At 41.5% G+C, this 27,843-nt stretch overlaps 3 protein-coding genes across 3 annotated transcripts; 2 read left to right on the top strand and 1 right to left on the bottom strand.

Moving 5' to 3' along the window:
• The first annotated feature begins 12,242 nt into the window (after window positions 1-12,242).
• LOC132787729 (beta-alanyl-bioamine nonribosomal peptide synthetase ebony) lies at window positions 12,243-20,538 on the top strand. Its single transcript, XM_060795013.1, has 7 exons — window positions 12,243-12,577; window positions 17,086-18,196; window positions 18,256-18,423; window positions 18,744-19,515; window positions 19,576-19,666; window positions 19,731-19,906; window positions 19,967-20,538. Exons 2-7 carry the CDS (start codon window positions 17,101-17,103, stop codon window positions 20,289-20,291), a joined length of 2,628 nt encoding a protein of 875 aa, XP_060650996.1. The 5' UTR covers window positions 12,243-12,577; window positions 17,086-17,100; the 3' UTR covers window positions 20,292-20,538.
• Window positions 20,539-20,628: 90 nt separating this feature from the next.
• On the bottom strand, window positions 20,629-26,620 carry LOC132787727 (negative elongation factor A). The gene is made up of 7 exons (XM_060795011.1): window positions 26,217-26,620; window positions 25,300-25,554; window positions 23,721-25,241; window positions 22,536-23,663; window positions 21,986-22,411; window positions 21,763-21,918; window positions 20,629-21,695 (listed from the first exon to the last, which is right to left on the bottom strand). The coding sequence occupies exons 1-7, from the start codon at window positions 26,424-26,426 to the stop codon at window positions 21,564-21,566; spliced, it is 3,828 nt and encodes a 1,275-aa protein (XP_060650994.1). The 5' UTR covers window positions 26,427-26,620; the 3' UTR covers window positions 20,629-21,563.
• Window positions 26,621-26,804: 184 nt separating this feature from the next.
• LOC132787730 (ATP synthase subunit C lysine N-methyltransferase) lies at window positions 26,805-27,773 on the top strand. Its single transcript, XM_060795014.1, has 2 exons — window positions 26,805-27,263; window positions 27,322-27,773. The coding sequence occupies exons 1-2, from the start codon at window positions 26,996-26,998 to the stop codon at window positions 27,681-27,683; spliced, it is 630 nt and encodes a 209-aa protein (XP_060650997.1). The 5' UTR covers window positions 26,805-26,995; the 3' UTR covers window positions 27,684-27,773.
• The last annotated feature ends 70 nt before the right edge of the window (window positions 27,774-27,843 follow it).

Genomic DNA, 27,843 nt, shown 5'->3' with positions numbered 1-27,843 from the left:
GGAGCAGCAGAGCAGCCAGAGCAGCACATGCTGCCTGCCATTTCACTTAATTTGTCAAAGCGTGCCCCAGCATTGTGACCGCCCACACTTGATGGGGGCGTGGCCAAGTGCGTGTCGCTGACGTCAGCCAATGCTCCCCATCAAAGTGCCACTTATGACTAACTCACTTATTGAGAGCGAGCTCTGCCCAGCAACTGTGTGTGAATTTGTGAGTGCAGTTGCTGGATTTGAGTGCAAACTGCAGCAGCAAGACAAAAGCGAACACAACCACTTGATTAACTATTGATATTAATATTGTTATTGCTATTGTTATATTGGATGACAGCCAAAGTGTTGCTCGGTAATTACCATTCAGTTTATTAGCTGCAATTTAATGAGCCCGCTGGCTGCATAGTTTGCCAATGGCTCGCTTTCACTGCTCTTTTCTTTTTTGGCCAAAAACATTTTACGAGTTCACTGAACTCTCCTTAAGCAGAAGCTGCTGCTGGGCATATGCAAAGAGCACATTGTAATGACCGCAGGATACAAGTGCAAATGGCTGCGAACGCAGCGCATTTTGGTTACATTCCTCGTTTGGTTTTTGGCCACACATTTTTTATGGCCACCACCCGACGTCGACGTTGTCGTCAAGTGCGCCATGAAAATTGTATTTATTGTGGCATAAAAATATTTATCAGTAAATTAAATACTTTATGCCGTTTTGTAGCCAGTGACCAGTGCGAAATAAAAAGTATTTGACAAATGCTCATCAAGCCAAAAGATTGCATCATAAAACCTGAAGAAGTGCTCACAACACACAACAAATTTTTGCTAAATTTAAACTGCAATCTCAAGTCGAGAATCGCAAATCGCGAAACGCGAATCGTGATTACTTTCGCTCGCTTCCCTGTTGTTGTACAACACACGAATCTCAAGCAATTAATTTGTGCATTTGCAGTGTATATGTGCTTCGGCTTAACTGAGTTATCACGCGAGTTCTTCCTGTTTTTGTTACCAATACGAAAATAAAACCAGAAAAACGCGTTAATACGCACCAAAAAGGAAATGGCATTCGAGCAAAAATATTACAAACCAACGGCCTCTCGGACGTGTGACGGGGGCGGAGGGGGGCTTGAGTATTTTTTTAAATTAAACGGGCATCTGTTTGCAATTAGAATTGCAAATGTTTGGCAGACAGCGCGCGGTATGAAGTCCAAAGGGAGAAGGCTGAAGCGCTGGAGAAGGCCGCCTACCAAAAATAACTACATTTAAAACGCGCACACAGAGGGGAGGAGGATGGGGAATGTGAGATTGCGACTGAGATGCGATGAGAGTGATGCTGATGCTGAACAAGAGGCGCTAAGTAGGCGTGGCTGCCTCAGCCGGAAACCGATGCCTAAGTGCGGAACAAGTGGCTGCGCCTCGATTCCAAGGATTGCGTAGGCTGCACATTTTTATATACACTGCAAAAAGAGTATACAAACTTTTAAGTAATACCTTTTAGTAACAGAGTTATTGAGCAAAGTTATCAGTTATTTATAAAATTAACTTCAATTTTTTGCTTGGCATAATATTTATAGAATAGTGAAATTAACTACAATTATTAATTAATTAAACAAATTGCACTTTGCTTGACATTTTCAACTAAAGTGGTTAGTTTAGTATAAAATCAACATTTTATAAATATACTTTATATTATAGTTTATTTAAATATTTCTAGATAAAAAAGGTTCTATTCATTTCATGCAAAAACTAGCTAAAAATTAAATTTGTACAGCATTAAGAATTGACTTTTTTCACTGTTTTTTAGTCACAAACATTTTATTCACATTTTATAAATTAAATTACCAAAAAGTTGTACTTTGTTTCTTTACATTAATTATATAGCTAAGTCGAGCCAACAAACCAACAATTTTTGCATAAAGAAAAGCTTTATTCAATTATATTTAAAACTAGCTACAAGTTACACTTGTCCTTACATATTTAACTAGATTTTTTTGGTTGTTTGACACTTCAAGAGATTACATTATTCATTGAATTGTTTGAATTGGTCTAATTACCAAACTATTTACACATGAGGAAAACTATGTCTCATTTCTAAAAGTTGCACTCTTTTTTTGTAAATTAACTTTCATTCACTGTTTGTCACTACTTATACATTCTATATTCACTTCTAGCTATAAGTCGTTCCTTGTCAAGCTTATTAAACAATATATCTTTCATTGCTGTTAGACACTGAATTATTCAAGGAGTTAAAGATACATTATTTATTAAGTAATTACACTTGAAGCAAACTGTGTCTTTGTTGTAAAACGTTTCACTTTATTTGACACTTTCAATTAACTTTATTTCGCTGTTTGACACCACATTATTTTTAAAGTGAAGTTGATCTTATTAACTAAATTCTTTCCACATAACCACCAACTATATTCGTTTTTAAAAAATTACAAATATTAAATTTTTCAGCCTATTAAATTTACATTTTTTCACTTTTCGCCAGCACATTATTCACACAGTTAGAGTGTTTAATCTTCTGTTTGCTGTCGTCCGCAGTTTTTGCGTGTTTCTCTTTTATTTTTTTACATGTTGTGAGAAATTCTGATGCGCCCAGAAACAATTTGAACGTAATGACGAAGAAAGTTGTTACTTAGCCTGTGGCTCATTTGTCAGCGATTGCTGAACACACAGAGAGAACCCAGCCGAGCAGAGAGTGTTGTGAAAGGGAATCCTGTAAGGAGGACAGTGGAAGCATAATCCGAATGGCTCATACAAATAACCATGCATAAATTTTATAAGTATGGCGTGAAAAAGCGGCTGTCTGTTTACTTATAGATATTTGCTTAGTCGAATTTTGCTGTTGTGTTGCTTTTACACTCTCTGGCATTCAACAGAAATAATAGAAAAGGATACATTCGCAGCTGTCCTTAGAGGTCTGCGAATTTAACTGAACTGAATCAATATTTCATCGATTTATATTGGTAATTGCCCACTTACAAAGCTCCCAATTTAATTGGATTCTATTTAAAACGAATTAAAGTCCATTTCCACATAAATAATAACTTAAATAGGCCATGTTTGTCCTTGTTTCGCGCGCCATAATAAAGTAAATTTCCCTTCGAAATTTCTTTGAATTATTTTTGCAAAAGTCTATGAAACTTTCGACACATTTCAATTGATTTTTTTTGGCCAGTTCGGATGAGTCCAGAGCTGGCCAATAAACTTAATAGGCTGAATCAATAAATATGCTATAAATAGTGTGCTTAATTATGGTCGTAAAAAGACGCTTCCTCTGCCCCCCTGCTGTCTTGTTTCCTCCTCAGATCAGGTACAATAGGTTCTAATTGCGGCAATTGCCACTGAATGGGAAATTTGTTTCTAATTGTTCAGTTTGACGTAGACGTAGCCAAAAATGAGTTTTGAAGAAATGATTATACATTTTAGTTGTAGCCATATGGCAAGCAAAGCCGTTACAGATTGAGTTTATTAAATGGCAGTCATAATTCAACTAGTTGCCCAAGGAGCGAGGAGCGAGAATCGAGAATCGAGGAGCGTGTGTTTTTATCCTGGACGTCAGGAAGTCACGGCACAATCTTAATAACTCATTTGTTATAGCGCACAACACAACAAGCTGCAGTCGAGTGTAGCCATAAGACCCATCATAAAAGCCACACACACACTCGCACACACATGCACACACATATGCTGTGCTGTGCGTAAAAAACAGTCGAAACGGCCTTGCCTGGCAGCAAACATTTGACTTCTAATTAAGAGCCAAAAGGCCAAACAGCATAAGCTCAAGTGGCAAACAGAAAAATACCTTCACACACACACCCACACACAAAAAGCACGAAGCACGGCGATGATTAAGTGGCCCACGTAGAGAGAACCTTTCAGCAGAGAGATGTTCCCACTGTTGTCGGTCGAGTGGGTGGCGTTGGGGTGGCGTTGGGGTGGCGTGGACGACCGCCTCCTGACTTGGCCTTCATTTGCTATGCGCGTGCTAATCAAATTGGGTCTAGTCCGTGTCTACGCTTTTGTCTATGCCCCCCACCGGTGTTTGTTGTTGTTGTTAGTGTTGCAAGTTACGCGGTTGTCTTTGGTGTATGTGTGTGTGTGTGAGGTCGCTTTCGGGTTGTTTATCAGTTGTCTGCGCCTAATGTGTAAGTATGCCAAAAGTGATTGCATAATTATGCAAATGCCTCGGCACAATATACCTCTAATGAATTACTCAGACACTCAACTCTCTCTCTCTCTCTCTCTCTCTTCCTCTCTCCTTCCTCAAAAGAACATCGTCTCAGGCATCTGTCGAGTCGAGTGTAAACAATTTTCAACTGCCAAAGCTGCCAAACTGTCGACTGCCAAACTATGTTAAAAGAGCTGGCACCTCCTTCTAAACTTGATTATGTAATAATTTGTTATAGCTCCTGACAGCCAAAACGGCTTGAGACTATAATTACACGCGACTCGTTGCGGATTGCTCGTAATCGAATTAGTAGTGAGACCCAAAAACTAAGTCAAACGTGTTGCGAGACAATTAACAGGAGCAACTACGATTAAAGATCAATAATTGGGCACGAATTGGAAATGCAAATGACTTTCGATGGGTCATCGCTGCTTTCAACAGTTCAACTCACATACTCATACTCATAAACTATATACGATCATTTTGTTCCATGTTTTTGTTTATTTAGCCAACTATAAAGAACACATTCGCCAAAGTTCTATCGAAATTTTAGTCATAAAACTGTTTTAGCACGTCGGGCAAAGAAAGAAAGAAAAACTAAAAGTAAGGTAAATAAATATGATATGAATAACATAAATTGTATATTCCAATGATGGGTTATAGTTTTTCTACTATATATTTTTTCTGGGTTAAACAAATGCAATAGGCCCCGCCCCGCCCCAGGGCGTCTTTTTTTTGTGTGTGTTTTTGGGAGGGCTGTAATAAAAAAAAAACCACGACGCGCCTTTTATTTGCATTGCCTTGTGACAGTTGGACTTAATTTTGAAAAGAAATTCACGATGATGAAAATGTTTTCGTTTTTTTTTGCGCGTTTTGTGACTCACAATAGCAACGATAACAACAACCACAGCAACAACAACAGAAGAAATTTCTTATTCAAGTGGCGTGCAGGCGCGATCAGGCCCAAAAAAAATACAACGAAAGCACATATTCGAAAGGTCTCTTCCACACGCGTCTGGCAAATCAAACGGACAACTCACTAACTGTCTGACTGATCGCTCTCCATTTCATCCTCCTTTCCGTCCCCCTCTTGGACAACTACATGATTTGTCTTCCTCACATTTTTCCTTTAGTTTGTGTGTTCGTTTTTTTTCCAGCTCGTAATTAGGCACAACATTATGCGTAAAAAATGAGACGCTGCCAAAACGCAAGCAAAGCAAAAAAGATAAATTCGCAACATGAAAGAGTAGCGCATAAATCAGCATTTAGACTCGTATAAATAAAGTCATTTGATTTGGAACTCTGGCGCTCTCTATCTCACAAAACGTATCTTTCTGTTTGTCTGAATGTCTTTCTTTCTCTGATGAGAATCGCAAAAGGCAAAGCCCAATCAACTTGTGTGTGCTGCATGAGAAAGATGCCCAAAGACCAGTCAAACAGTCACAGTCACAGCCACAGAGTGAGGCGCCGGTCTGCGTGGCGTATACGCAATAAATTTTCATATTTCATATTCGTACGTTCTGTTTCATATTCGTACGTTTTCGGACTAAAACTGATCCATATGACGTTTCAAAGCAATAACAACAACAAAAAAACAACAGCACAAAATTATAAACAATAAACTTGGCAAATTTTCGAGGGGGGGTGCGGAGGGGAGGCGTTCATAAAAAGTGTTTGGTATGAGTAGAAATTTTGTTGGATTGTAAACAAAAGAAAAGGCGGTAAAGCTGGCTATAACAGATGTTGCATTTATAGGCATTTAAGTACGCTGATGATGTCTTCTTAAACAAATAAAGCGCCGGGTATTTATAAATAGCACGTGCTTATAAATATTTAGTTGATTGCCATACATATTTCATGCACTCGTACTTAGACTAAGCCAATGTCAAGGTTTGCTTAGCGTCTGTCCATATGTGCCCACAGTTGGCATATGGAAGTCGAACACACATCTGAAATGAAGTCGAAAAATGTTGTGCGACAGCTTGCCGGAGGCTCAAGTGCGTCACAAGGTCTGATAAGGTAAGCGAGGAGAGGCAGATGGAAAAAGGCTGCCACAGTTTCTCAAGTGCAACAAATGGCAAAGCAGCAACATCAACTACTTCAGCTTTAAAGTTGAGGGGATGATGACGGAGCGAATCGCAATCGCAATTGCGATTCGCAATCGCATTCTCATTTAACAAGCAATGGCATTAATTTGTCAATGTTTATATTAACGTCTTGAAATCAATATTATCAACAGAATTAACATTAGGCATTAATAATGATGCTAAAACGCTCTAGACTCGAGACTCGAGACTACGACGTGTTGGCCTGGCCCAGAAGGTGGCAGCTCGCACTTGGCACTTGGAATTGAGAGTATGGGGCGGAAAGGGGGGTGGGGGCTAGAAATGTGATTAAAACACGTATGTATGCAAATGCCGGTGAGCCGTGAGTTTAATGAGTTGTGAATCAACAAAAGTGACAGCGCCAACAGGCGAACAGCCTCTCAGAGGTGTGTTTCAATAATATTCGGTACTATATAGATACACTTGTATATTAAATGCTGCGATCGAGAGAATGCTTTTATTTGGGGGAGCAGGTTGACTCATAGATAAAAAAAATATATTCTCTGCATTTTTATCGCTCACTTCAGTTTTATGTTATGCTGTTAATACTATTAAGCTTTATCAGCTCAATGCAAACTTTGCTATCATTTAAACAAATATACACCGATTTTAACCGCATTTCAATCAAGAATAAAATACCCGAAAAATAAAACTTACCTAGTTTAATATTTGCAGAAACGATCAAAGGGAATTTCCGTTTCGTGTTTAGAATGTGCAATTGTCTTTGCGTTGCATTAATTTCAGAGATGTCAAACTTCACGGCAACAACGAAACGAAATACTTTTTTATGTTTTGCATATAATTAAGAAAACATTAACACGGCGACCACGGCGACCACGACAACCACAACAACCACAGCTAGGGGCCAGTGGGGCAGTGACAACGGCGTTGACATTAATGGCAGCCACAAAGTGCATCGAGAAATAATAATCACACAGACAGACAACACGCACTCACACTCACACTCACTCACACACTCACGCACTCCCTGACACACTAGTGAGCGATAAAGACAAAGCGAAGAAGTGGCCCCAAAATTATGTCGGGGCATGGACAATGCAATGCACCTGTCACTGCCACTGCCACCACTGTGCTTTGTGTCTGCCGGGATGTCACTCATTCACACTGATGTACCATCAAATTCAAAATGCGACCAAACACCGGCAGAAGTAACGCGCTATTTTCTTATTTCTTGTTTTTATGTGGGCCACGCCAAGTGATCCAGTCAACCGCTCGACGGCAGGTTTTCCAAAAGACTGAAAACACAACATTTTCTAGCAAAACAATTTTCATACACCGACCACAATTTGCCGGCTAGCTTCAGCCAACTGTGCGTTCGGCAATAAAAGCTTTTCGTGGTAAAAAAGCTTTCGCCAGCTAGCAGCACAACAGTGGGGGAGCTTTTACGGCCAATGCTTTCGACTACTACTATTGCGAATACTATGCATATCATTTTATGTTTTGGCGCGCAAAAGCACAGCATGCCATGGGCTTTTGTGAATGGCGGAGCACAACAAAACGTTGCGCTAATTGAGCGTGACAAGTGCTGCAGGGCGAGAGCGAGTGCGAGACGAAGACGGAACGATGCGATGCAGAGAGAAAAACGTAACAGTAGCAGCAGCGCTTGAATAAAACGTGCGTAAAAGCTGATTTAGCTCGATTACGGTACAGGGTGACGATGACAATGTGAATGATTGAAAATGCGACTTGCGACTACGACTGCTCTTTTGTGTGCAGGCATTTGACACGCCATCCATCATTATCGAGGATTTGGGTTTTCAATTGCAGTAATCCACCTATCATAGGGGGAGTCTCAGCTGTATACTTGGTCTTAAATTATGTTATGAATATACATATATTTTAATGGAAATTGAGTAATAGCAACATTTCGTCACATCAATTCTTCACAGTATTTTCGAACTATTAAGTAAATTATTCAAGCTTAGTGTTGGCGGAACAAGTATTTCATTATGTATACAGAAACTCACACATAAAATAAATTCTATATTACTTAAATTTAAATTAAATTAAATTATTATACTTTTTATGCAAAATGTTATATTTTTTATTTTAATAAAATTTCAGGTTTTTTATAAGCCCTTTTAAATTTATGTGAATGTCAACATAAGTAATTATTGGACTTTTATATTGTTTTTATTTCTTTTAAGTTGAATTCAATTTTCTCATGAATGTGAACTATTAACGTATACCACATTTATTTCCATCAAACAAATTAAATAAATTTATCATTTTATTGTGTATATATTAAATGAATTATGTAATACTTTATATTTATATTTGATTGTATACTTTTAATTTTAAATTAAATTAATAACAGTCAAGTTGAAAGAAACAATTTAAATATTATTTATTACTTAAGCCTACTCAGCGTTTAGACTTCTTTTCATAAGCAAGCTTGATCACTATATTTTTGTGTTTCTATTTTTAGCTGATATTAATATTTTATTGGCATTTTTGACAATAGAACTTCCACGCGTGGGAAATGTCAGTCGAGGTTATTTTTGCCAGATATAGTGCAAAGAAAATAATACATTTGTTATTGAAAAGATGACAAATGGGCAACACCCAGTTTACGGCATAATAACAGTAATACTTAGAAGAAGATTGCTGCAATTAAAGTGAAAGACCAAGATCATGTTTTTACCAATTAGGTAAAGCAATTGCAATTCAACTTCATAATGAGGAAGTCTGGCTAGATAGATGATTAAATATGGCAATTGAGTGGAAAGTAGTAGCTACGATTAAGTATCCATTTAGGCGCAGTGCAAATCTTATCTTGTTGTCAAGTTAATGACGGCATAAGTATGTCGTTTTCACTATATTGATTTAGCAAGTGTTAGACTGTGAGATAAACCGCCTAATGTGAGGCGTGGAGCGAATCGGTTGTTTTAATTACTTCATTAACATTTTGTGACAGTTTTGCATAGATTTTTATCGAAAGTTGTTGGAGCTTGTTTTAGCTCGCTGAGTGTTTGCTATTACTATTAAGCAGCTGCAGCTGCGTGCACGTAAGTCAAGCAATTTTAATTAGTTTAACCACTGCACACACATTAATAAAGCAGAGCTCAGTTGGATTCTAATGATTATTTAATTGCAGCTGGATTTGTGTCTGTTGTCGAACATGTTCTAAGCCAGCGCAGCGCAGCTCAGGCGAAGGCGTTAAGAACTTCACTTCCGTATGAGAATAAGAATTCTTGCAAGTAATTCCGCACGCGAAGCCAATTTCTGTGGCGGTCATGGCGCCAAAATCGACAAACAATACAAGAATTGCCATAAATATTGATAGCATGGCCAAAAATTGACATATTGTCATTGTCATTGTCATGTTTATCATGACGTATACTTGATATCTGGGAACTAATCAACAATTCGAATTTGGCTCGGATTAAGCCAACGAAACAGCACAGCACAATAACAACAACGTATTTGTCTAGCTGCTGCAAATATGGAAAACAATTAACACCGTCGAAATGTTTGATTACTTGCAGCCTCAATCAAAAAAAAACTGTAAATTGTCTTGTCATTGTTTTTGTTTGTCATTTTTTCTGTTGATACAATGTTATTAAAGTTGTTTGTCATTTCGCTGCGGGAATAACTTGCAAGACTGATAATAAAAACAAGTTGGCACGCAAGTGCCAAAACCAAAAAAAAAAAAATCACAAAACTTGCAACAACAAGATGAAATTCGAATGGCATTCAAGGAAACATCTCGACGTCATGAATGCGTCACACTTTCTTTGGGGAACTCCACAATGTCTTGACCACAAAGCTGTTTTAAGTCGCTCGCGAACGTGACTTTGCCACGAGCCACATAAAATCACGATTGTGATCTCGTCCCGACTGTTTTACTGGATTTTGTTGAAAGTCTGACCGCACCTTCGCAACTCATTTGAGATGCTTCAAATGATATTGATAATTAGAATTAAAAGTTTTTTTAATTTAATGCCGCATAATTGCTTGACGGCAGGAATCAGAGAGAATCAGAATCGCCAACGGGTTGAAATAGTTGAAATGCTTAGCGAGCATTAGTTATATAAGAATTCAATTCACCGACATGTACATAAGTATGTAACTTTTAGTTAAGACTTGATAATTATCGACACGTATGTAAGTGTTAAGAAATATTGCAATAAAAATGCACATGGCTAGATTAGTTAATTAACAATGGCATAAAAATCATTTAAAATGCAAATTATGAATTCGTTTCGACAATCAGAGGAAGCAGTTGTTGCTGTTTTATGGTCAGTAAACAAGAAAATCAACAAACAAAAAAAAGAAGAACTTCAAAATGGTTAATTGCATTTGCCACAACAAAACGAAAATTATTGTATTATTAATAGTTGAATTTTATCATTATTCTGTTGCTGCAATTAACTACTTCACTATAAAAAAAATAGAATAATACTAGTGTAGATTTTATTTATGCTTCGATGTACATACGAGTGCTTCGATATCCTATTTGAATATGAATGCGAATACCCTGTCAATAACTCAATAAGCAAACTGAATGCGGGTCTAGCTGAAATGCAAATCGTGTGAAACGATCATTTATTACTTATAGCATGGCAATTAGTAAACGGAATCAATCAATATATTTGAATAGTATTTGCATACATTCATATTCAGATCAAAACATATTAAGCCACATCATATCACATCAGATTAAGTCAGCACACTTGCATGTAACTTAATAACCAACTAGAATCTTTTGTAGTCTTCACTTTGGTCTCTTGCACACACTCGTACATATACAAATAATAGAAAACTAAACAATATTATTGAATAAAAAAATATGTGTATTAAGCCCATGCATTATTTATGACTGAGCTGTGCGCGAGTTTATTTTAATGCGCCATACATATGTATATACCATTATTTATGATTGATCTTAAGTATAGAAGCTCGACGGCGACGCGGCTGCAATTTTCACACTATTCCTACTTAAATAATTCATAGTTAGTAGCAGTAGTAAAAAAAACGAACAACATAAGGTCAACTACTGTAGGAATATTATTGAATATGCTATTAAAACATTCACTCGTATATGGACTCGAGATCGAGATCGAGATTGAGAGTGCGAGAAGTGAATGACAGCTAACAACAATGATTTACAAATTGTTTCGAGAGTGTAATTGAAATTTCCCCCAAGCGATTTGCACGCACAAACAATTCCAGCTAAGAAGGCGCAAATTTTTAGTGTTGCATTCGATACAATCTGACAATCTGATTTATAAACCGCAGTGCTCAAGACCTTTATCGTATGCGTCATTAGATGAGCTACCAAGGGATTTCCACAACGCTTCGCTTCTAACGAGAGCCTAAACTATTTAGTCATACGCTGCACACACACTTGCGATCACTTAATCAGTCTGGGTGTGCGTATGTGTGTGTATGTGACTGTCTTGTTTGGTCAACCAATTAGCGATTGGCATTGCCAGGAATTCAATTTCATTTCCTACGTCACTGAACTCGACTCAACTCAAATCGAAGCGAATACGAAACAAGCGCACATAAGTTGACTCGTAAAAGGCAATGCAGCTCGAAAATAGTTAGTATAAACTCGAGTATATTATGCGAAAGGCAACTGCAGGTGCTTTACGTGTAAGAGCAGGAACTGGTTTCTAGTGTCAGCCTCAGCAGCAGCAGCAGCACCAAAGCGAACCAAGAGCAAAGGCGCCGCTGCCGTTGCTGTTGCCGCTGCTGCCGACGTCGAAGCCGTCGTTGCCGATGCTCTTGACGATGTCGCTGTCGCTGTCGCTGTCGCTGTTTTGCTGCCGCTGTCGATTCTGAGGCTGAAGCTGAAGCTGAAGCTTAAAACCGACAAGAGAACAACGCTGGCGTCGCGAAGCCGCGCTGCCCGCTGCCTGCTGTCCGCTTTCCGCTGCCACGGCGCTGCGCTGCCGGTGAGCGTCCCCTTCGGTGGGATATAAAAGTTAGTTGCGTGCTGGGGTTCTGATTAGTCTGCGAGCGCCGTTTACGTGTTGATAATACGTTCCAAAATACAAACGAAAAACATTTTTGGGCTGCCACAAAAGCAAAGTGAATCACAAGTGAAGTGAGCCAAGTGCTGGAAAACCCAAAAAAAAACACAAAAGAAGCAAACTAAGAACAAAATTTAAATTCAAGTAACGCATTGCTGAAAGAAAATTTAAAATTTCCTCGAATATCCAAATAAAAAAAAGGAATTATTAAATCGGAAACTAAAACGCGTAGTGAATTTTGCACCTAGAACGTAAAACGGATAACGCTTGCAAATTAATTTCACTTCACAACAAATAAATATCTAAAAGTACGTATACGTAATATTTAAGATTTCAATTTTTTAATGAATGCTAATCGCTCTATGCTTAGTTAACAATATTTTCTCAACATTAATTGAGATTACACAATTTGTAATGTTGGGCATAATACTTCACGACATGCAAATTGTATGAATAGTTGGCAAAACTTAATTGATTAAGACGGAACCCCAACTATGATGAAATCAAAACATTTTAGTTCAATGCACTAAAGATAAATGCACATAGAAATCGTTAGAAATGCTTCCCAAGCAAGTTGCGTGATTGCGAGCAATTCATAATAAAATTCATAAGATTCCTATCGAAATGAGCTTAATTCGCAATTTTAAAGATTATATAATAATCCTAAATTCACTTTCAAATTCAAAAACAAAGCGTTTTCAAGTTATACAGAGTGTTGCTGAAAGTGTGTTGGCGAAGTTAAGGAAGTGCAATGAATGAGAATTCCGTTTAATTAGCTAAAAATACGCGCAATCTGAAAGTCAATTGACAACACTCGATGCTGAGGTGTGAGGGGCCTGTCGATGATGAGAGGGGTAATGAATTTATGCCAAATGCAAAAAGCAAACAAAAAATCTCAAGGCGAGGCCGTGTCGTAAAAAAAAAACAGCAACAAAATAATACAATTGCTTAAGGAAAAATTTAATTAACAAATCGTTAAAAAAGCTGGCAAAGTTTCATTTCAGTTACAAACGAGTGCCAAGTTGTCATAAAAAAAATGCAAATAATACACATACTTCGAACAGTGGTGCAACTTTTGGCCAAAGCAGCGAACTCTAAGCTCATAAGCATGTTGAGCATGCAAGTGAGTCGTAAACAATCAGCATGATTTATGTTATCCCCTCTGTACAATTGACATTTAATTTGTGTCAAGCGATCACTTGACTAATGAGCGACTAACACTGCGTATACATAATCAGTGCTACTCACTTAGTTTGATGGCTTTTTAATTGCACTCGCATTCGAAATTGAGTCATTTACAATGTTTACCGACTATTACCACTTATTAATTATGACAAATACACATATTTCGCACTTATGCAAAGCGCATAACTAACTAAATATGATATATGGCTTACAAGCGATTTTCAACTAGTGAGCGTTTAATGATTCTACTCGCAAGTTGTTGATGATGATGAAGGGTATTTGCACTTGACGTAAGAACTGTTAATTTTCTGCAGAAATCTGTATTGTTTCTGTGACTGTGACTGTGTCTGTGTTTGTGTGTGTGATTCTCACAGTGCAACTTGTCATTCAATTGACTCACAATCGGAAATACGAAAAAGCGACAAGCTGGAAAACAAAAATCACAAATATAGTCACAATGTTACCCCGGTTCCAGAACCATATCCAGACCTAGGTCATGCCATGCCGTGCACCCTGCCGGGCCATAAATTGGACACTTTTTACTCAATTAAGCAAATCAACAGCCTCAACAGCAGCAGCAGCAGCAGCAGCATGAGGAACAATAATAATAACAAACATCGCACAACCAACCAGCGAACGATATGATTATGATTATGATTGGTCTGCTCTGGTCTGGTTTGGTAACTCTCACGAATCTCACGACTCTAAGCGACAATTCGACAGATAGAGATAGACATAGATAGGCTGACATTCAGAGATTTTAATTGGATCTACACTCTTTGCAATTAACCAGAGAACGGAAACAGATTCCCTTTAGATAGCGCACAAGTGCTGTGCGACTGCGAGTCTACAATACGAGTATGTAGTCTGGCAGGCTTTGGCAGGCTGGCCGACTGCCTGATTGATTGGATAGCAGTGACCTTAGGCAATGTTGTTGATCTACAAATTGTTGCTTGGTCACTGCAACACAGCTAACCGAAAAGCAGTTAGTAATTATGTAAATTACAAATTACATGGCACGCTGTTAATTATGGAACGATTTTCCTAAAGCCTCAAAACTCACTGAAAACAATCTAACTCAAATGCAACCTTGAGCGGAAAAATAATAAAAAAAAAAGAAAAAAATCACAAACCACACTACTCTAAACGATTTTCAATTGAGCTAGCTGCTGCACAACGGAACCGAAAAGAATAAAACCAAAAGAATAGCAACAGCAACAGCAAAAAAAAACACATTAAAGTCACTTAGATTTCACCTCATCAACAGAAGCAGCGATGCGATGCGGTACATTAAATCGATGATGTGAAAAGCCAAAGCCAACTAGGTAACAACTATTGCAAGCAATTGCCTTAAGAATACACATGCTCACAACAATGGACAGCGACAGCGACAGAGATGCGGATAGAGCGATACTTACATACTGCGGACTTGTTCAATGCTTTGAGTCTTTGAGCATTTCAGCGCATGCGCCCAGCTTGCATTGTATGCAGATGTACAACAACACACACATAATCACAACATGTGTGTAATTTTCATTTAATTTGCGAGAGTGTGTGTACACTGTGCAGCATGCCCAGCTAATTGGGCCCACACGGCGCATACGTAATGCGCACGCTGGGAAATGTTCTGTGCGCATTGAATTGCCTTTACTTTTGCGCCTTTAGCATATTACGTATACGTTGTGTATACAGTCCCATAACCATTTTGTCGACTGCTTAAAAGACAAGCCAAAGCCAAAGCCAAAACCAAAGACAAGCCAAGCAACAACGGCTGTCAGAAATGTGTGCCAACTAAGCAAAAAAAAAAAATTAAATTAAAGAACAAACAAGAACCAGAAGCCGACGACTTGTATTAAAAGTTATGCCGAATATTCAAAGCCGTTCTCAAAATTGCGCAATTTTCTAGAGGAACTTGTTTGCCGCCTTTAGAACAAGCAATTGGCCGAGTTTCGTAGAAAACGCGCCCCACCAACAAAACGCCATTAAAAATCGGAAACAATTTAGTAATTATAAATATCACCTACACTAACATATGTTCGATTCAAAGAATTAGTTACTAAAGGGAAGAAGAGAGCATCCGTTTGCTGCTTCCTGAATGCGCTTGGGCAATGCCATAAATTGATTCACCTCAATGCACTTTTTTCACGCGTAATGAAAACAGTTTGCAAGACAACAGACCGCAGTCAGAGATTTCAGGGAAAAAAGACTACCGGCTATTAAGGCGAGTGAATTTAATGAGATTTGAGCTGTAAAGTAACACAAGTAGTGTTTCAGTGTTTTAAGCGCAATTTAAATTTGAAATGAAGCCAGACTAAGGACAGCGTAATTGCTACTGTGCTCCGCTATACACCACTAAACATATGAGTTTATGTCTTTGATTGGAGCGGCGACTCGTGCGTTGACGTTTGACATTGGAGGCGACAACAACTAAAGACAGACAGAGAGAGTGAGCTAAACACATATTACGACTGAAACAGAGATGGAGATGGAGGCAAAGAATTGGAATTGAGATTGGAATGAGAGTTGAGTTGAGTTGAGTTTAGTTTGTGGCTCGGAACCAGAAGTTGTCTGCTCAATGACATTCAAGTTGGATTTTATGGCATGAAGCACATTCTTGATGTGACTGTTGCTGCTGCTGCTGCTGCTGCAGTGCCTAAAGAGCTTTAACCAACTAAGTCCGACAGTTAAATGAGGTTTAATATTAACGTTGACGAGGGTCGGGAATCGCTTTAATTTATTTCACAACTCGACTTAATGCAATTAACAAGTTTTTAACAGTTGTTGGATTTGCAACAATATAGTTAATTTAATAATCTATTATTAGACATCGCTCCATAAATAAGCCAATCACTTTGCCAATAATATTCATATATTTAATTCAAATTTTACGATCGTTTTACGTACGTCTTGCAAAGGTCCATTAAGAAAGATACTGTCGAGTGTACTCGACTGTGAGATACCCGCTACCCATTTTGAATAAAAGCAAAACAACGCGGTATTATTCCTAAAATATATTAAATTCCTAAAATAATAAAAAATACGAGAATATACCGAAGGCAATAATTCGAATCTTGAAATAAGTAGTAGTATATTTAAAATAGTCCATAGTACTATAGAGGAAAACATAACAAATGTTGTCGAAAACATTTATTCTTTATCATTTATAGTACGATATAGGTGTTCATGCGAATGGACGGACAGATAGACAGAATGATATACAGACTATATCGTTTCGGCTGTTGACGCTGATCAAGAATATATATACTTTATGCCTCCTTCTGCCTGTTACACTTCCTAATGGCACAGTGTTATAATACCCTTCTACCCTGTGGGTAGTGGGTATAGAAATACAGCAACAACAATAGTCGATAGTTTAACTGAAGCCCTGCTGAGTTGTGAGCGAATGGAGCTTGGGCACGCATCCATCATTAGCATTGAGTTCGAGTATGAGTACGACTTCGACGTCGACTTCGACTTCGAGTACGAGTATTTCCCCTTCATTCAGAGATCGACTCGTATACTCGTATATGCATATAATTAGCACTTTAATGCCATTACCTCAATTGTGTAATTGAATACAAATGATGTTATCTACTGACTAATCAAATTCTACCGCATTGTTGTTCCGCAGAAACTCTAACGCAAAATGGGTTCGCTGCCACAGCTGTCGATCGTCAAGGGCCAGCAACAGGACTACGTGCCCCGTGCGCTGCATCGCATCTTCGAGGAGCAGCAGCTGCGACATGCCGACAAGGTGGCACTGATCTCTCAGAACCAGGGACTGGCGCCCAGCCAGAGCAGCTATCGTCAGATGAACGAGCGTGCGAATCGTGCTGCACGTCTCCTCGTGGAGGAGACCCATGGACGCTTCTTGCAACCGAATAGCGATGGTGATTTCATTGTTGCCGTCTGCATGCAACCATCGGAGGCGCTGGTGACCACGCTGCTGGCCATTTGGAAGGCTGGTGGCGCCTATTTGCCCATTGATCCCAGCTTCCCAGCGAATCGCATTCATCACATTCTCCTCGAGGCGCGTCCCACGCTGGTACTGCGTGACGATGACATCGATGGGCAACGCTTCCAGGGCACACCGACGCTCTCGGTGACCGAACTCTATGCCAAGTCGCTGCAGCTGAGCGGCGCCAATCTGCTGTCGGAGGAGATGCTGCGCGGTGGCAACGATCACATTGCCATCGTTCTGTATACGTCGGGCAGCACTGGTGTCCCCAAAGGAGTGCGTCTGCCGCACGAGAACATCCTCAATCGCTTGCAGTGGCAATGGGCCACGTTCCCCTACACGGCGGCCGAGACAGTGGGCGTATTCAAGACCGCCCTTACCTTTGTGGACTCGATTGCCGAGCTCTGGGGTCCATTGATGTGCGGTCTGGCCATTCTGGTGGTGCCCAAGGCAGTGACCAAGGATCCACAGCGTCTCGTTACCCTGCTGGAGAAATACAAGATTCGTCGCTTGGTGCTGGTGCCGACTTTGCTCCGTTCCCTGCTCATGTATCTGAAGATGGAGGGCGGCGGTGCGGCCCAGAAGTTGCTCTACAATCTGCAGATCTGGGTCTGCTCAGGTGAGCCTCTGGCCGTGCCGCTGGCCAGTAGCTTCTTCGATTACTTCGATGAGGGCGTGCATCGTCTGTACAATTTCTACGGATCCACCGAGGTGATGGGCGATGTCACCTATTTTACCTGCGAGAGCAAGAAGCAATTGAGCATGTACGACAATGTGCCCATTGGTAAGTCGACTGATCTTTGAAGGTGCCATTAAAGGTGTTTATACATATTCTTTGCTTAGGCATTCCTGTGTCCAACACGGTCATCTATCTGCTGGATTCGGATTATCGCCCAGTGAAGAATGGCGAGATTGGCGAGATCTTTGCCTCAGGCTTGAATCTGGCTGCTGGCTATGTGAATGGACGCGATCCGGAGCGTTTCCTGGACAATCCGCTGGCCGTCGAAAAGAGTAAGTGATTTAAAATTTCCTACTTTTAATAGAAGTAGAATAAATCGAATTTCAGTTCCGTCTTGCAATTCATATTTAAAAGAAACAAATATTGAAATTACAAACATTTAGTTGCAATTTTTATTACTTCTTAACTTTTTATACTAAAATCATAAATTAAAATGAACTCGCAAATGTTTTCCGCTTCAAATAAAAATTTATTGCATTAAATTAAGTAGTCATCACGTGAAAGGTACTTTCGATCTTCGCTTGTATCACAAGTTTTTATAGAACCCATGTAAAGCCCCCATTTAATTATAATCTATTTCTCCACTTCCCAGAATACGCTCGTCTATATCGCACTGGCGACTTTGGCTCGCTGAAGAACGGCAACATCATGTATGAGGGTCGCACTGACTCGCAGGTCAAGATTCGCGGTCATCGCGTGGATCTGTCCGAGGTGGAGAAGAACGTGGCTGAGCTGCCCCTGGTCGAGAAGGCTATTGTGCTCTGCTACAATGCCAGCCATGTCGATCAGGCCATTCTGGCCTTTGTTAAGCTGCGCGACGACTCGCCCATGGTGACGGAAATGCAACTGGAAGGTCGCCTCAAGGACAAACTGGCCGACTACATGACACCCCAGGTGATTATACTGGAGCATGTGCCACTCTTGGTCAATGGCAAGGTCGATCGTCAAGCGCTGCTCAAGACTTACGAGACAGCCAACAACAACGAAGGCGATTCGAGCATTGTGCTCGACTTCGATTACTCCGAGGTGCCAGAAGAGCTCAAGTTGACGGCGCGCGATCTTTTCGAGACGGTTGGAGGTGTCATTGGTCGCTCCACGCGCGCCAGTCTCTCGCCGCACAGCAACTTCTATGAGCTGGGTGGCAATTCGCTGAACTCCATCTTCACCGTCACATTGCTGCGGGAGAAGGGCTACAACATTGGCATTTCCGAGTTCATTGCGGCCAAGAATCTGGGCGAGATCATTGAGAAGATGTCCGCCAATCACGATGCCGTGCAGCTGGAGGAGGAGACGCTTAACGCATGCCCGCATCTCAAAATGGAGGCGGTGGCATTGCGTCTGGAACATCGTCAGGATGTCATCGAGTAAGTCTATATTGCAACTGCAACAGCAAACTTTACATTCAACTATTTCAATTCATGCAGCATTATTGTATCGAGTTTCTACAACAAGGCGGACTTGGAGCAGTGGCTCAAGCCAGGTGTTCTGCGTACGGATTACAGCGACATTCTCAACGTAAGTAATTCCATAAAAATTGGTCAGCCAATATATATAATCGACTCTTCTATCTTCTCTGCAGGACATTTGGACTGCTTTGGTGGAGCGTGATCTGAGCTTTGTGATATACGATCGGAATACAGATCGCATCATTGGCACTGCCTTGAACTTTGATGCACGCAATGAGCCCGAGGTGGACATCAAATCCAAGCTGCTGACTGTCTTTGAGTTCCTCGAATTCTGCGAGGGTCCCATACGGTAAAGTATTATACTGACTAACTTTACGACTTCAACTAATCCTTTGTCCACTCTTCGTAGCGACAACTATTTGCCCAAGGGTCTGAATCAAATACTGCACTCGTTCATGATGGGCACCGCCGAGTCGCTGAATCCGCGCGAGAACATTGCCTGCATGCACTACATGGAGCACGAGGTGCTGCGCGTTGCACGTGAAAAGAATTTCGCCGGCATCTTCACCACCAACACGAGTCCACTGACCCAACAGCTGGCCGATGTCTATCACTACAAGACGCTGCTCAATTACCAAGTCAATGAGTTCGTCAGCGCCGATGGCAGCCGACCCTTTGGTGAGGCGCCCGATGAGCAGCGTGCCATCGTGCACTGGAAGGAGGTGGGCAAATGAGCGAGGAAGGGGACCATTTCGTGTCGCCAGAATCTATAACGAATTTAAGACGCACCTGTGTTGTATGTAACTCGTAGCATAGTATGTAGTTAAACGTACCTTCTAGTATTAGCCTTAGGCATCGTATCCGTATTCGTATACGTAAACGTAATTTGTACTCTCGTATATATGTAATTCCATCAATTTATGTTGACTAGTTGTAAGCTTTCAAATGCAATTAAACAAAATAATCAACAATAATTAACGTGACTTTGTCTCGTTTGTCTTTCGATTATTGCATTTGGATAATTGATGCAGCCTTTCCATTGATTGCGTTAGTCAGACGATAGACGACAGGTTTAAACATTAAAGCCATAAATATGGTTGGTTTATTCTAGACTATTACACATTTCTCATGATTACAAGATAGTTTTGCTGCGGTTGCTCTTGCCAATAATTTTTTTTTTTTTTATACATATACATATATATTCATATTTAATAATTGGTTTTTTTTTCTTGTGTTCCGTTTTTTTGTGTTTTTTTTTTTGTAATTTATAGTGAGCACTTTTCGTAACTCGAAATATTTATGCTTCTTGCTAAATTAATTATACATTTTTTTTTCGCAAACTAATTACATAATGCTAAGTTTATAATATGCATCAGCATACACAAATAATTATATATATATAAATTTATATAACTGTGTGTGTTTTGTATGGTTGTATGTGTGTGAGTGGAGGGTGTTTGTGTGTATGGGAGTGTGTATGATCATGTTGCTGTTCGCCATTCCCTATGTTTGCATGCCTCGATCATTTATTCCTCTTCCACTGCACTCCAGTCAAGCGTGCAGTCAAAGCTGAGTGTAATCATATGTATCATATGCATATATCTCTCTACATACATTTTTGCTTTGTGTATGTGTGATTACTAAACATTTTAAGCAATAGCGCATATACTATATATTATGTATATATACTAAAAACTGTACAGCTACTAATTTACGTTAATTGTTTTATAGTTCATTATTATTTCCCGCATGCAATTTGCATGTGAAAATCGGATTAGTTGCCTAATTAGCGAAGCTGTTGCTGTTGCCCATGCAGAACGGATGACGATGACGACGACGGCGACGACCACGACGAGTAAAGCCCAGAATCAGAATTTAGAGTCCGATTCAGCATGCAGCCCTTAGATAAAAGCATAGCACATGGAAGCGTATACGCAATGTGTCACAAGTAAACTGCCCACAACAAATGCCTATTACTTGCGCACTATGCGTATAACCCTTGTGGACTATGAGGCCGCGCTCTGATCCATTACACTGTAGTTCTGGAATGTCTTCCATTCGCCGGTGTTGTAATCCAAACGGATGTGCGACTCCACCAGGCACAGTGCCGTATTGCCATCCTCCTGCTGCACTTTTTCCTACAGACATACAAATACAAATGCATTAGAAGATGTTCGTAAATGGTTTTCGAAATTAAAAACTAACCTCTGTTTCTCCTAGTTTAATGACCAATACATTTTCTGTATTTGGTCGCGGATTCTCACGCAGACCCGCCATGAAGCCCAAGATGAGCGCCTTATCGGGCCGCGAAACACGATTCGCCTTGCGGAACATCTCGTGCGCTTTGTGTACGTGCTCGTTCTAAATGAAAGTGAGATATAAACAATGCAATGGATCGGAGCCAAATTGGCAATAGTTTCGTGCTCACCGAAAGCGAAAGTCCTCGCCTCTGCGGCGTTTGCTGTGTTTGCTGTGCTGTCGGCGCAGTTGTTTGCTGTTGTTGCGTCTGCTGCTGGGTGACCTGCACTTGAACGGTGCGGGGAATGGCCGTATTGTTGCCGGGCTGCAACTGGGCGCCGCCTGTCGTGCTCGTTGAGGTGACCAAACGCTGCTGCAGGGCCGGCTTATGCTGTACCAGTATCTGTTGCTGCTGCTGGCGCGGCTGCTGTTGCGGCGCCGACGCGGCTGACTGCGTGATAATCGTACGCTGTGTGCCATGTGTTGGCGCCGCCTGCACCTGCACCAGCTGCGGCTGTTGTCCTGGCCGCTGTATCAACGTCAGGCCCTGCGGCAGCGTGGTCAAACCTCCACTCACATTCGTCATGACCGGCCGTATAATCGTTTGCTGTGCCGACTGAAAAGACAATTTATATATTAATCAAATTTCCATAAGCAAATGTGAATAGATCGAAGCACAACAATCTTTCTAGTCTTCCTAAGATTCCCACAACTGTTGGTGCTTCAGTACTGTCACTTACATTGCCAATGACACTCGTTGGCGTTTGCTGTTGCACAATTACATGCTGACCACCTATGGGATTGGTTGGTATTAGCGTGGGCATCATTTGCTTGCCAGACTGTGTCTGCTGCTGCTGCAGTTGTATAGTTTGTGGCTGGGCGCTTGTTGATGCCGTCGTCTTCACCAGGCTGGGCGGACCGGCCGCCGATGTGGTTACGAGCGTGGTGCCAAGTCCCGGCAAAGTGCCCACATTACTCATGGGTATTTGTTGGTACATGTCGCCGCCAATGTTTCGCAGGATGACGCCCTTCTGGGTGAGTATGATCGTTTTGTTTTTACCCGCTGCCGCCGGCACATTCAATGTGTTGCCCGCAATGGTGCCGCCTGGTTGCATCAACACCTGCGACAGCTTGGGCTGTTGCGTGGCCGTTGTGTTGGCCACAATGGTGTGCTGCGGATGCGGCTGCTGTTGCTGCAACTGTGCCTGCAGATGCTGTTGCTGGGCAGCCTGTGAGGCTGGCTGTATGGTGACCGGACGATTTGGCAACTGTACATTCTGTATGTTGAGCGTCTGCTGGCCAGGCTGGCCCACAGCTGCCGTGGTGGCCACAAGCGGGGGCGGGTTATTGGATTGCACCAATGTGGGTGCTGGTTGTTGCTGTCGCAGTGGTGTCATTACCACACCCGATGCTCCACTTGTCTTTAGCAGTATCTTTGTCGGCGTGCCGCTGCTGCCGGCCGCTGAGGTCTGGTAAAGCGTTGTTGTCTGTGGCGCTGGACGCGCCTGTGTGAAGGAAGTCAATGTGGGTAGCGTAGGTTGCTGTTGTTGTTGCGGCTGTGGCGCTGCCAGAATGTATTGCGTTGTCGTCTGTGGCTGTGACGTGGTTGCAATCAACTGTTGCTGCTGAAGTTGTTGTTGCTGCTGCTGCTGAATTGCTGCTGCTGCTGCGCTGGATGTGCCTGCCTGTTGTTGCTGCTGCTGCTGTTGTTGCTGCTGGGCACGCTTGGCCGGTTGAATGATGGTCTGTGAAATAATGACCGGCCCACTGTTGGCTGCTGTCTTCAGCTGACTCAGTGGCATCGTCTTAATAGCCTGCGAAGGTATGGTTGTGGTAGTTGTTGCACTCGTGGACGCCACAATTGGTTTCTGCAAACAATACGCTATTAATGACAAGTCTTTGAAGCATATAAATCGTACACTTACCGCACGCTGCGTGCTTGGCGAGGAGGCCAAGATGACGGGCGTCGAACTATTGATTAGTATGGGTTGTTGTTGTTGCTGCTGCTGGGACGTGGCTTGTGTTCCGCTGCTGCCGGCACCACTGCCAGCAGCTGCTGCGGCAGCGGCCTTGGCCTTTGCCGATGTTATCTTCACAGAGATATTATTGGGCAGATTGGCCAACGGACTGGCTGCCTGCCGCAGTTGCTGTGGCGTCAATATCGTGGTGGTAGTGTTGCTGCTGGTACTTGTATTTGGTGTGCTGCTTGAGGCCGATGTTGCTGCTGTTGCTGCCCGTAGTATGGGTTTTATTTCCAGTTTCTCCATTTTTATAGTCGTATTGCCAACGGTAGTTGTCGTTCCTGTTGTGCTGGCAGTGACTATGCTATTGTTGTTGTTGTTATACGGCCGCTTCTGCTGCTGAGTGCTGCGTATTAGCAGTTGTGAAGCACGCTGCGCCTGCTGTGGCTGCTGCTGAATAATGATTCGCTGCTGCGTTTGAGGAGTTACTGGTGTAGTTGGCGACGTTGTCTGCGCTTGCGTGGCGCGTGTGGGCGTCGTTTGCGACGGAGGATCAATCTTTTCCACCTTGATGTTGGCTGGCACAATAATTTCCTCGCTCTTGATTTCAATCTCCTGCTTAATGCGTTTCGGCGTATTGTGATAGCTATTGTTATTGTTATTATTGTTATTATTTGCCTTGGCCTTAGTTGTCTTTGCTTTCGCTTCCGCTTTGTTGGCCCTTGTGGGCGTTGTGGCAACAACAGTAACCGCTGGCGTTGCTGCTGCTGTGGTTGTCTGTGCAAACTGAAGCGTAGCAGCTGCATATTCAGGTGTTTCGGGCGTCTCTGGTTGCAACGCCTTGGCCACCAGCTCTGGTGTCTTGAAATCTTCATCTGGTTGCTCCTCCAAGCTGCCGGTGCTTTGATTCAACTGTGGCTCCAACTTGATTTCGAAACTATTGTTAGCCGACGTGGGCGTTGTTGGAGTCTCGCCACCAACTGCAGCAGCATTTACAGCAGCGCCGCCCTCAGCAGGCGGACTTTCATCGCTATTGTTATTGGTGGCCGCAGCAGCTGCAGCAGCCGCCGCTGCTGCCTGTTGCTTTTGTTCCTGCTTCTTGGCCTGCTCCTCTAGTTGTTGTTCACGTTTACGTTTTTTAGCCGCGGCATAGCCCAACGGCTGCTCTGTGAATTCGAGTATCTTGATGCCACCATCCTTGCGTCCGGCCGGTGTGCGACTGAGATTTGGACGCTGCGCATTGCCGGGCACACTAGGCGAACGGAAGCCTGTGGTGGGCATGCGCGATGGAATGCCCTTTAGTGGCGTAGTGTCCGTCATCTTACGTGGCATGCCACGCGAACGCAACGGAATAGTTGGTGCAGATGATTTCTTGAGCGAAGATTGCGCATCTGCGGATTTGTGCAGCAACTCGGTGCGCAGCTGAGCGCTCTTGGGCTTGCGTTTAAGTGTGAAATGCTTCACTGGTGCCGGCTGTTGTCCAACCTGTTGGATTAGAAATGGAATTAACGATTTGCAATGTAACAAACATTAGTAAACTTACCACTGAGATCAGTGCGTTTTTGTTTAGATATTGACACTCCAGCGGCAACATGCCCAGGTCAGAGTGTTTGTTGACCAATTTACGTAAATCGTTGACCATGTCGGTGAAGATTGGTCGCGTATCCTCGTAATCGGAGATTTCTGTATTCAGCGAACTGGTCGCCGGAAATGTTTTCATTGTTTCCGCCAGCATGGAGACCCATAACTCGGAATCGAGACCCGCCACTTCGATCACCTCCTCCAGTTCGCTTTTCCACTGAGAATAAGAAATATAATTCATTTAAACCCCGATTCAATAACAAAATTCCACTGCAAACAGGTTTTCCAATGATGATGCGACGTTAACACCACTGTTATTTAACATGTATAATTAATGTAATGTCTTGAAATTAAATTCGATGGCATCTATCTGTATTCAACAGATTTGTGTTGATCACCCGCTTAACGCCCACAGCACATACACAGAGATACGCATACACACATACAAGCATTGCTAATACGCGAACACACACTTGTATATCAAAAACACCAACACCAACACTGTATTGAATTGTTACACATGCACGCATCCATTTGCACACACACACAAGTCGTTCGCGCAGAAGTGGCGGGAAATATTTCTTATTTCTATGGGGCCACAAAACAACAACAGTCCGACTTAAGTATGTGTGCGATACAGATAATATAAATATGAGGCAATTTGCAAGTATATTTGCCATTTCATTTAATCACATATATTAACCGATTTCCACGCATCACCATAAGCATAATATAGACTTTACTTCACTTCATTCACCAACGCAACGCAAACGCAGCATGTAACTGAGCATGTGTACGTATGCGTGTATGTGTGTGTACATCTAGTGTACTTTTTTCATTTCATTTCATATTACACCAGCGACAACGAGATAGATTTACCTCTTCGACCAGACGGCGCGGTATATGCAGAAAACTGAGCAGCAATTTTAGCTTGACTTGTGTCTGCAGATCGGGAAAACACTCTTTGATGTTGCGCAAAACCTCTTTGTTTAATTGCGAGCATATTGAACCATTTATCCACGAATCGTTTGATGTGCCCAGTTTATTATGCAGCCACAGTGATGTGTCGCTGTCCCTTACGTTCGCCATATTTTTAACGTTTACGTCAATTCACACACGGCGCACATACAACTTAGCACGTCTAACGTTTAAACACTTTATTGCACCGCAATTATTTATTAATATTCGTTTTTATTTTAGTTTTCGACGAAAACACACACAAAAAACCCGTGAAAATTGTAATAGGAAGCTATGACTGAAAAAAGTGTTGCCACATCTCGACTAAAAGTGTGTACTCCGAATGCTGTACACGATAAAGGCATTGCAACGCTGTACTACCGATAAATATTTTACTTTAAGTGTGTACACACCCAAATATATTTTTTTAATAATATCGATAAATATCGAATGATATTTTGATTAAAAACTAGACAGTTTTAAATAATATGAAATGTTTAATATTTATTACTAAATTTGATTTTTATTAAAAGATTTAAATTGTATGACAATTAATCATAATATATATTAGTGTATCGATTTAAACCGATTGCTACCAGTTAGTTGCAATCATATGTACAACGGCGATCAGCTGTGTTTTGTTATGCGAGTTAAAATAATTCTTATATGAATTTATCAAAACAAATACATAAATATTTGCAATGGAAGTGTTAAATGAAAGTGATCATAAAACTGTTCCTAAAAAGGGTATGTCAACAGGTGGCAAAGTTCTGATTGGAGTTACTGGCGGCGTTGGCCTTGGACTATCTATTGTTTGTGCTTCATTTGTTGCTCCGGCATTTCGCAAATTCTGTCTTCCATATGTGCCGGCAACAACAGAACAAATACAAAACGTGCTCAATTTCCTCCCCAAAAATGCCACCGGTAAACTACTTGATATTGGATCGGGAGACGGACGCATTGTTGTCGGTTAGTTGTCATACTCCATCACACAGCGACTAGTATGCACTTATGTAATCTTTTCTAGCGGCGGCTCAGCATGTGAAAGCCCTGAAAACTGATGGAGTTGAACTCAATCCCTGGCTGGTGTACTACTCCAGGTTAGCCGCACTACGCTACGGCGTTGGCAAGCAATCCCGCTTTTTTCGCCGCGATCTCTGGAAATTCAATATTAAGGAGTACAACTATGTGGTTATCTTTGGTGTTGAGCAAATGATGCAGGATCTGGAGCACAAATTGATTGCCGAGTGTCCACACAATGCCAAGATCATTGCCTGTCGTTTCCCATTGCCGCAGCTGGAGCCGCAACGCATCATCGAGGATGGCGTCAATACCGTATGGTTCTATGATCTAAGCAAACAATCCCGTTTAGAGAACAATAATAGTTGATAATATTATTTCATATTTAGTCATGTTTTATTGCTTATGGCGCAAAGAGAAACTAAATAGTACGTTCATTACTTAAGTTTAAAATGCTAGAGAATCGACAGTCAGCATACGCATTCATGGGTACGCAGGACTGTTTGGTCAATACTACGCGTTATACAAA

The sequence above is a fragment of the Drosophila nasuta genome, chromosome 2R, assembly GCF_023558535.2.
Source record: "Drosophila nasuta strain 15112-1781.00 chromosome 2R, ASM2355853v1, whole genome shotgun sequence".
In the NCBI taxonomy this organism is placed as follows: Eukaryota; Metazoa; Arthropoda; class Insecta; order Diptera; family Drosophilidae; genus Drosophila; species Drosophila nasuta.
Note: the sequence above shows the minus strand (reverse complement) of the source record. Positions and strands in the feature narration are given on the sequence as shown.

What these genes read in the sequence shown, in the direction of transcription:
- LOC132787729 (XM_060795013.1), top strand. Translation starts at nt 17,101, where the DNA reads ATGGGTTCGCTGCCACAGCTGTCGATCGTCAAGGGCCAGCAACAGGAC. An exon ending in TCCGCTGGCCGTCGAAAAGA is followed by an intron (nt 18,424 to 18,743) that starts GTAAGTGATTTA and finishes TCCACTTCCCAG; the next exon opens with AATACGCTCGTCTATATCGC. An exon ending in CATCGTCAGGATGTCATCGA is followed by an intron (nt 19,516 to 19,575) that starts GTAAGTCTATAT and finishes CAATTCATGCAG; the next exon opens with CATTATTGTATCGAGTTTCT.
- LOC132787727 (XM_060795011.1), bottom strand. Translation starts at nt 26,426, where the DNA reads ATGGCGAACGTAAGGGACAGCGACACATCACTGTGGCTGCATAATAAA. An exon ending in GGCGAGGACTTTCGCTTTCG is followed by an intron (nt 21,919 to 21,985) that starts GTGAGCACGAAA and finishes ACTTTCATTTAG; the next exon opens with AACGAGCACGTACACAAAGC. An exon ending in TTAAACTAGGAGAAACAGAG is followed by an intron (nt 21,696 to 21,762) that starts GTTAGTTTTTAA and finishes GTATGTCTGTAG; the next exon opens with GAAAAAGTGCAGCAGGAGGA.
- LOC132787730 (XM_060795014.1), top strand. Translation starts at nt 26,996, where the DNA reads ATGGAAGTGTTAAATGAAAGTGATCATAAAACTGTTCCTAAAAAGGGT. An exon ending in AGACGGACGCATTGTTGTCG is followed by an intron (nt 27,264 to 27,321) that starts GTTAGTTGTCAT and finishes AATCTTTTCTAG; the next exon opens with CGGCGGCTCAGCATGTGAAA.